Here is a 10,413-nt window from a genome sequence, read left to right on the forward strand (position 1 = left end):
AAAAAAAAAAAAAAAAAAGAAAGACAATGGGGTGATCCCCCAGTATCATTAAACAAAGGAAAAGTGCAGAGAGGTATAGAAAGATTAATGGGAATCAGAATTATTGAAAAGAATATGGAAAGTTACATTGTAGATGTTGAAATTAATGTTGTAGAACAAAATACATATGATTGGTTGAATGAAAATTTGCTTTGTAAACCTTTATTCAAATTATAGTAAAATGAAATTGTAAAAAAATATTTTTAGGCCCAGATCTTTGGAAGAGTTCCTTTTGGTCAGAAAGATAAAAATATTAAAGGAAAATTTTCACTAGAGGGAGACATTTAATTGTCAGAAAATGAAAAGCAATCTAAAGATTAAAACTTACTTTTCAGCATATTGTTTCAGTAAAAATTAAATAGAAAGCACCCAGAGTGACTTCATTTACTATCTATATTAAGTCTTTTATTTTACAGGGAAATTAATACTCGGAGGATTTGATGTTTGTTTGTGCTTCTGCTTTTGTTAATGGGGTTTAGAGACAGAACTCTGTTTCTTATATTTTCTCTCTGATTTTATTATTCTCTTTTTTAGATACTGCATTCACCATTCTAAAATTGGGAAATTTTGAATGAAGACTGATAATATTCTTTACCAAGATACATGTTATTGTGGTGTGCCATTGAATTGCTTGTGATTCATAGTGACCTGTGTACCACAGCTCTGAACCCTGCTCTATATTTTTTCCCTTTTTCTACTAGTTTATTTACAAAATTCAAATACCTTGTTTTCAAGAAAAAATTCTGTTTCCCTCACCCCACCCATCAAATTGTACAATTCCATGATTAACCTCTCCCCTTTCCTGCACATGCTCATCCCTCTTCTTCCAACCTCACTCACCCCTTTTGGATCCTTTTACTCATTCTATAATAATAGTTTTATACAATATTTAACCTTGTGGGACAGAGTTAGTTCACTCAGCATAATGCTGTCCAGTCCCTCCCAAGTTAAGTAATAATTTACAAAATCATTGATCTTGTGTGCTGCATGATATTCCATTGTGTGAATCTACCATAATTTCTCAATCCATTCGTTTGTGGTTGGACATTTGGGCTGTTTCCATGTTGTTGCAATCTGATAAGCTGCTATGAACACTGATGTACAAATCTCAGTTTTTGCCTCAGTTCTTGTTTTCTCAGGATATATTCCAAGTAATGGAATAGCTGTGGACCCTGCTATATCTTGAGCCAATATCATTGTCTCCCACACACCTACCCCCATAACCCCAGTCATTGAATCAATCCGTCTCATCCAGGGTCTTCCTCTCTTGCACTGTCCCTCCACCCTCCCAAGCATGATATCCGTCTCTAAGGACTGGTCCCTCCCTGTAACATGCCCAAAATGAGTGACATAGAGTTTCAGAATCTTTGCCAAAGATAAATAGATGATGAAATTTTGGGGAAATACTGAAATCTATACCGAGTTCTTTGTGAACCTATGTAACTTTTGCAATGCTAGCTGTACACTTATTTCTCATTACTGGTTACAGATAGTTTTAGATGTATATTATGAGTAATGATTCAATCACAATGCTAACAGTACTTTTATTCTTATTCGCTATAGATTGTTTTAGATTTCTATAAGTAGTATTATGATGACTGTCTTTTTTATTTTTTAAATTTTTTAATTATTATTAATTTTAATGAAAATTTACAGAGACTTTGTATTTCCATTCATTCATTGTTGCACTTTTCTTCCTGCCTCCCACCACCCCAGTGCACTCTTCTCTTTGAAAAGTAAAAGAAAAATTCTTTCAATGTCTTACAATCTCTCCCCCCAGGTCCACTCCACTCCACTGTGCAGCCTTTGTTCTGGACTTCTGTCATGACAATAATACCTAATCACATATCCCTTTTAAACAGCTCTCTCCCTCATCTATCTCCCCCAACCCCGATGTCAGTCCTGTTTTACAACAGTGGCACTATGCAGTATTTGTCCTTTTTGTGACTGAGATATTTCACTCAGCATAATGTCCTCCAGGGTCACCCATTTTGAATAATATTTCATGAGTTCCATAGTATTCCATTGTGTGCCTATACCACAGCTGCTCTATCCATTCGTTTGTTGATGGGCACTTAGGTTGTTTCCAACTCTTCGCTATTGTGAACAAAGCTGCGATAAACATGGATGTGCATATATCTGCTTGGGTGGCAGTTACCGTCTTTTGGGGGTATATTCCCAGTAGTGGGATTACTGGGTCAAATGGTATCTATATTTGCAACTTTTTGAGAAAGTGCCACACAGCCTTCCACAGTGGTTGCACCATTTTGCACTCCCACCAACAGTGAATAAGAGTTCCAGTTTCTCCACAATCTCACCAGCATTTGTTGTTTGCTGTTCTGTTAAATTTTGCTATTCTTACTGGGGTGAGATTATATCTCATAGTTGTTATGACCTATCTTTTTTAATGTCTTTGTTTTCATTTCTTGTTAATTTAAGATAGATTTCTTGAACTCATGTTGTTACAATTAAGAATATGAAGGTTTTGACTCATATATTGCCAAAATCCTTTTCAGAAGAAATACCAATTTATTCTTCCACTGACAAATGTGACTATAAATACTCCTTGATATTCTTTAATCTTGGTCATTTTACCACTAACAATATTGTTATTTTTGTTTACACTTACATGTTTACTTTTTACTTAATTGACTGTGAAGTTTTTGGGGTTTTTTTGTCGTTTTCTTTTCCATGGTTACAAAGAATATTTTTCTGAATATATTCCATTTCTAATTTGAAAGTCTTTTTACATGGATTCTTTGAATTTTATATGTAATCAGATTTACTGATTGCAGTGTTTTTCTATATTTCTACAAGTTGTTTATAGTTTCAACAATTACATTTAGGTGCTTAATTTGAAGTTCATTTTATTTTTTAGTATGGAGTAAGAATTTATCTTTTCCAAATATTTAACATTTTTGGTATTAGTTATTGATTTAGCAAGCCATTTCTTTTGTTTTACTTAATTGTACTTACTTTTTTATATTTTGAAGTATTTATGTTATTTAAAAAATTTTATTATACCCAGATACATTATATTTTCTTTATTTTAGAATCATAAAGAGTTATCTTCTGTAATTACTGACCTGAATATAATAATGGAACCCAAAGAGTATCCAGAATTGAATGAATTTGTCTCTAGGTAAGATATTTTACAATTCTTTTTTTTTAAGAACTCCTTTCACTTTATAGTTATAAATGTACATTTTATGTAAAAATATTGTTTGAAAGCATAGCATCATTAATTTGGCTTATATTTGTTAAAATATAGACTCTTTATATCTGGATATCTTTTTTCTTTCATTCAATGAATGTTTACAGTATTCTTACTGTGTAGTAGGTATTGAGGTTAAAATGTGAACAAATGAAGGCAGCAGGATAGAGTTCCGGCAAGTTCCCTTAAGCCCATACCAGATAGAGAACAGAGCTGCTTCCTCTGGGAAGGTGTTCTCTGGCTGCTGTGCTCAGCTGCACCACAAAGGACGATTTCAAGCTTTAGAAGAGGTGGGCACAGGGTGAAGAGATTCCCACCAAGCTACTAAGGAGAACTGAGAAGGTGCACCAACATTGTAAGGGCGCAGGAGAACTGAGAGGTAGGGCCCAGTCCCTTGACCCTGCATCAGAGAAAGAGTGTGAAGTTGCCTGTGGTGAGACTCCTGGAAGGCTGCACTACAGTCCAAAGAGTAGTTGAAGGACCTTAAGAAAGGTGAACTTGGCCACCAAATGATAGACCTGAAAATATGTAAAAAAATACATTTGAAGAAAGAAGAAGCACAACAATAGTGGTAGGAAACTTTAATACACCAAAGGATAGGTTGGCTCTGAAGAAACTTAAAAATGCAGAAGATCTAAACTATAGAATCATTCAATTTGGTCTTGTACCAATGTAGCAGGGTACTCCGGCGAACCAAAAACCAATTCACTTTCTTCTCAAGTGCACAGGGTACATTCTCCAGAATTGATCACATATTAGGACACAGAGAAATCCTCAACAAATTTAGAAACATTGAAATAATGCAAATATCTTCATAGACCACAATGCCTTAAAACTAGCAAAAGGGTAAAGCTTAACTACAAAAAGATAAAGCTTACAAAATCACCTGTGAAAGCTAAATAACACCCTTCTAGAACATGATTGGGTTATAGAAGAAATAAAAAAAATGAAAAAGAGAAAACTACAAAACACTACTGTAAAAAAACTATAAAAGAACTAAATAAATGGAAAAATGTTCCCTCTTCATGGATAGGAAGACTCAGTATAGTGAAAATGACAAAGCTACCAAAAACAATCTACATGTTTAACAGAATTCCAATACAGATTCCAAGTTATTTTTTTCAAAGAGATAGAAAGGCAATTGACAAATTTATTTGGAGGAGAAAGAGACCTCGAATAAGCACTTCTGAAAACATAAATGAAGTGGGAGGCATAGCACTCCTTGACCTCAAAACCTACTATACAGTGGTAATAACCAAAACAGCATGGTAGTGGTACAATAACAGGCACACAGACCAATGGAACAGAACTGAGAACTCAGAAATTAACCCATCTCCCCATGGTCACCTGATGTTTGACAGTGAAACAAAACTTATCAAATGGAGAAAGGACAGCCGCTTCAACAGACATCACTGCCAAAATGGAACATCTGCCTGCAGAAGGCTATTCCACTTTTCACACCATACAACAGAGTCAACTGCAGATATATCAGAGCCCTAGATATAAAACCCAAAACCATAAAGATAATAAGAGACAAAATGGGATAAGACTTAGAAGGCCTAGCCTGTGGTATGAAGAGGCTGAAAGATAAAGTGAGAAATGCGCAACCAGGAGAGGATAACATCAAGGAATGGGATCTTCTAAAGATTAAGTGCCTGTGTGCATCAGAAACTTTTACTAATAGGGTGAAAAGAATACCTACTGAGTGGGAAATATCTTTGGGCAATGCCATCTAAAATAAAGAGTCTCATAATGAAAATTTATGCAATAGTACAGGGTCCACACAAGGGAAAGGGCAAAATGGACTAAAGGTAGGGAAAGACTTTTTACAGAGGAAGACATTCAAGTGACCAACAGACACATGAAGAAATGCTCAAAATTACAGGCAATCAGAGAGATGCACATAAAAAAAAAAAATAACAACGAGATGCCATCTAACCCCAGTAGCAGTGGCACAGTTTGATAGAATACTAACCAATAAATGTTGATGACAGTGTGGAAAGATTGAAACTCTCATACACTGTTGGTGAGATTGTAAAATGGTACAACCACTCTGAATGGCAATTTGATCTTTCCTCAAAAGCTGAATGTGGGAGAGCTTTGGTGGATTGGTGTCAAGAAGTTGAATTGCAATCCCAGAGGTGTGCGGTTCGAATCAACCGTATGCTAAGCTGGAGAAGGAGGGACAATCTCCTCCAGTACCAGTCACATCCGATTTGATGGTACACACACACCACCCCCCGAATGTAAAAACAACTGTGAGATATCATCTCACTCCACTAAGAAGAGCAAAATTTAACAGAACAGCAAACATCAAATACTGGCGAGGTTGTGGAGAAACTGGAACCCTCATTCTCTGTTGGTGGGAGTGAAAATGGTGCAACTACTCTGGAAGGCAGTACGGCACTTTCTCAAAAAGTTGCAAAAAGAAATACCATTTGACCTAGTAATTCCACTACTGGGAATATACCCCAAAGAAAACGTAACCACCACCCAAGCAGATATAGGCACACCCATGTTATTTGTGGCTTTGTTTACAATAGCAAAGAGTTGGAAACAACCCAAGTGCCCATCAACAAATGAATGGATAGAGAAGCTATGGTATATTCACATAATGGAATACTATGTTGCATTGAAAAACAAGGAACTCATGAAATATTATTCAAAATGGGTGACCCTGGAGGACATTATGCTGAGTGAAATTTCTCAGTCACAAAAGGACGTATAGTGCTACTGTTGTAAAACAGAACTGACATCGGGCTTGGGGGAAGACTGAGAAAGATTGAAACAGATGAGGGAGAGAACTGTTTCAAAGGGATATATGATTAGGTATTGTTATGACAGGAGTCCAGAGGGAAGGCTCCATAGTGGAGTGGACTTGGGGGAAGGGATTGATTGTATAATAATGAAAGAATTTTTCTTTTACTTTTTAGAGAAGAGAGAACTGGGAGTGAGGTTGGGTAGGGAGAAAAGTACAACAATGAATGAATGGAAATCCAAAGTCTCTGTAAATGCTTGTTAAAATTAATAGTAATAAAAGAAGTGTAATTAAAAAAAGGGGGGGGAAAGCTGAACATAGAAATTCCATATGACCTAGCTATTTCATTGCTAGCAATATACCCCAAGGAAATAGAACTGAGACATTGGTGGTGATTTGTACACCAGTTTATAGCAGTGTTACAGTAGCAAGAAAATGTAAACAGCCCAGATGTCCATGAACAAGTGAATGGAGTGAGAAAATAAGTTACATTCACATAGTGGGATACTCAGGAGCAATGATTTAAAAAAAAAATAAATTAAATAACATGGGAGAAGCTGGAGATCATTCTGTTGAGTAAATTTACTCAGTCGCATAAGAACAAATGCTGCATAAGACCATTATTGCAAAAATAGAAGGATTACTAGTAAGATGTGTACAAAAGTCCAAAGGGGGAAAGGGAAGGAAGAGGAGGGGCTTAGGGTGGAGAGGTGGGGAAATCATGGAGTTACAGAGTGTATTGGGTAGAGGGAGGGAGTGAAGGAATTAGGGAAGATCCAATGAGGAGCTAAAAAGGTGGAGTAATGGTGGACATGGATCAATGGTGATTAATTTTCCAAAATCCAATATATGAGAATGTGCGAATAAAACAGTGTGAAGAGATGGATGCTTTAAACATAATGTGTATGAATTTTGTATGCTAACATTATAAAATGTTGTTGTTGTTAGCTGCCATTGAATTGCTTGCAACCCTATGTACAACAGCTCTGAAGTCTGGCTTGTCCTGAGCCAGGCTCACTGTGACACACCTACCCCATATCCCCAGTTATTGTATCACTCCATGTCATCCGGGATCTTCCTCTGCTGCTCTGTCCGTCCACCCTTCGGGGCATGATGTTATCCTTCAAGGATTGGTCCCTCCTTGCCATATGCCCAAGAATGTGAGAAGATGCTTCAGAATCTTAGCCTCCAAGGAGAAACCTGGTTTCACCCTCTTTAAGACAGATGTATTTGTTTTCTTGGCGTTCCATGGTATGTTCAAAACTCTTCTCCAGATGCATACCAAGTAATTGCAAAGACCACGACCTGGATTAGACACACTTTAGTCTTATAGATTGACATCGTTGCTTTCTGTACTCTGAAAAGTTCCCTGACTGCAGATTTACCTAATTCAATCTTTTGATTTCCTGACTGCTGGTGCCAAGACTGTTGGTTGTGGAGCCGAACAAGCTGTAACTGTTCACAGCTTCAATCTCTTCTTCAACCATCATAGTGCAGCCAGTTGGCCCGGTAGTGAGATTCTTTCTCTTCTTTATGTTGAATTTCAATCTATTTTGAAGACTATAGTCCTTGACCTTCTCTGGCAAGTGCTTCAGGTCCTGCTTAGTTTCAGCAAACAAGGTTGTGTCATCTGCATAATGTAGGTTGTTGAAGAATATACCTCCAATCCTAATGCCACATTCCTCCTAATAAAGCCCAGCCTCCCAAACGATCTGTTCTGCATATAGATTGAAAAGGTTTGGAGACAGGACATGTTCCTGATGCATTCCCTTCCTGATATTGAGTCATGCTGTGTTTCCCTGCTCTGTTCTGAGGACTGTTTCCTCGTCCAAGTATAGGTTTCGTATAAGCACAATCAAATCTTCTGAGATTCTCATTCGCCTCAAGATTAACCACAGTTTGTTGTAATCTACATAGTCAACTGCCTTTGCAAAGGCAATGAAACACAGATAGGTACCCATTTGGTACTCTGCTTTCTGCCAAGATCCATCTGACATTGGCGATAACTGGAACAGTACACTATAGAGAACTACCAGGAATACAAGCTGGGTTTAGAAGAAGCCATTGCACTAGAGACATTTCTGGATGATCTTCAGGATTTTTTTTGTGTGTGATATGTGTGATATTGTATGATAATTTCCAAACTCTGTTTGGGTCACCTTTTTTTTTGGAATGGGAATAAATATGGATCTCTTCCAGTCAGTTGGCAAGGTAGTTGTCCTCCAGATTTCTTGGCACAACCTTATGAGCACATCCAGTGTAGCATCTGTTTATTGAAATATGCCAATTGGTATTCCATCAATTTCTGGCACTTTATTTTTTGCCAAGTCTCTTAGAGTAACTTGAACTTCCTTTTTCATAACCATTGCCTCTTGATCGTATGTTGTTTCTTGAAATTCTTCTGTGTCAGCCAATTCTTTTTGGTGTAGTGACTGTGTATACCACTTCCATCTTCTTTCAATACTTTCTGGATCTTTCAGTATTCTACCCATAGCATCCTAATTAAATTTAAAAAATATTAATAAATAAAAATAATCTGAATAAAACAAGTATGATCCTTAGGTATTAAAATTATTTGTAGTTAAGTGGAGAAGTTGGATGTTAACAGAATAATGACACGTATAATAAAAATTGCAGCTGTGTTAAATGCTACAAAGGATAGTTACATGATACTTTTTAATATCACAGAGAACATGGAAAAAATGTTTGAAGTTTGAGCTGAAACCTGAAGAACAAGTAGGGGTAAACTAACAAAGACATCCTAGACAGTAAGAAAGCTTGTGCCTAGGCACTGCTCCAGGAGGAACATGACATCTGTGATGCACCCACTGAAGCAAGGGTGGCGGAAGAGAGCTGGAAGCAGTGGGTGTGAAATAAACAAAGGATGGAAAAAGTATGTAAGGTTCACACACTCTGGAGTCAAGTATAAGGAGCTTGCTTCCTAAGGTTTGAGTGAAGCTATTGAGACATCTTCCACAAAGGGGATTTAAGCAGAGCTGGGAGAAGAAGGCAGAAGTGTTGCATTTGAAAAGGAATTACTCTGCGTGTGCAGGGAAAAGCTACTGTCTGCTGCTGTCCAGCCTGTTGGTGGTCACTGTTGTCACTGAGAAGGCTGTGACTCAAGGTATTTCTTTTCTTTTTTTAAAAAATTTTTTAATTCTCATAAAGCCTTATAATCATTTAATTTACAAATCTGTGCCAATAATACAGCTTCTCTACCATAATCATTTTAATGAGGTAGTATAAGCACCATTACCAGTCACATAAATATAAGTTGATAAACGTTGTTTAATAGCTCTTTAAAGACAATCCTGAAGACTTTTGTCTCTGATGACAAAGAAGTTAAAATCAAAGTTACTACATCCATCATGCTGACTTTTAAAAGCATGTGACATGGCAGTTCTTTTATACAATGTGAGAAGTGTTAAACATTCTTTTTTGCTATCATACACAAACCACACTGAAATGCTTTTTGTTATTTGAAAGGCAACATTTTAGATACAGAGAATTTGAATTCCATTAACATAATCAAGAGCAAATAGATAAAGTCTTGCTACTTTATCTCTAGCCCTTGCATTTAAAGAGGCTGATAAATAGAAACTGAAGCAGGTGAGGTGTGTTATGTTCCATGTTCCAGTAAAGACATCCTTGTATTTAAATAAGATTCATATAATCAATTATAGAAATCTAAATATAAAACCCTTCTCCTATAGATTGTGATGTGGTATCCACCATCTCTGTTAAAAACTGAGTATGACTAATTTAACTAACCTAGAGTCCAGTCATCTCTTTGGAAGGGAAAAGTAGTGAACACCACCTGCTAAATCACTGTCAAAATTGTAAAAGTGTGACCATAATAATTTAAACAAAGCCAATTTTACCGAATGCAGGACTGTCTTAACAAAAAAATTCTATCAGCCATTCATGATCTAAATTCTGGTATTAGATAAATTTAAATTGGTACATGTAAAAAAAAAGTCACAGGACATTTCTACTTTGTAATAAATAAGGCAGAGGCCAACTATGCTACTCATTGGTAGCTTTCTTAAGATAAGCTATCAACTCTGCCCTTTCTGTCTTTTTTTTTCGTCCCAATTTTTTTTATTGGGAAAAACATATTGGGGGTACAAGGAGGTGAGGGTTGGGGGCAGAAGGGTGAGGATGGGCAGGGATGCAGTTGCAGGGCTGCAGAAATTGGTTGGTGGGAGGAGCAGGTGAAGGAAATGAAAATGATCCAGTGGGGACCAGATGCTACAGGAAAATGACAAGCATTTTCCAATGGTAACCAATCAACTGTCTTACTGATTTGGGAACTGGATGCAGACTCTATGGCTTCTTCATGCTGAACAGAGGTGTTCATATGAAGGGGGAAAGGGAGGACACTTTATCACCTTACTGGTGA

The 10,413-nt window shown here is 36.8% G+C and overlaps 1 protein-coding gene across 1 annotated transcript in view; it reads left to right on the top strand.

Moving 5' to 3' along the window:
* CENPP (centromere protein P) overlaps positions 1-10,413 on the top strand; it is a 565,831-nt gene that overhangs the window by 53,447 nt on the left and 501,971 nt on the right. Inside the window, exon 4 of the mRNA XM_006900737.1 lies at positions 3,093-3,181. Within this exon, the coding sequence (XP_006900799.1) occupies positions 3,093-3,181 (89 nt within the window). The remainder of the gene's footprint in view (positions 1-3,092; positions 3,182-10,413) is intronic.

Source organism: Elephantulus edwardii, unplaced genomic scaffold, assembly GCF_000299155.1.
Source record: "Elephantulus edwardii isolate Elephantulus edwardi_28Jun2011 unplaced genomic scaffold, EleEdw1.0 scaffold00292, whole genome shotgun sequence".
Taxonomy (NCBI): domain Eukaryota; kingdom Metazoa; phylum Chordata; class Mammalia; order Macroscelidea; family Macroscelididae; genus Elephantulus; species Elephantulus edwardii.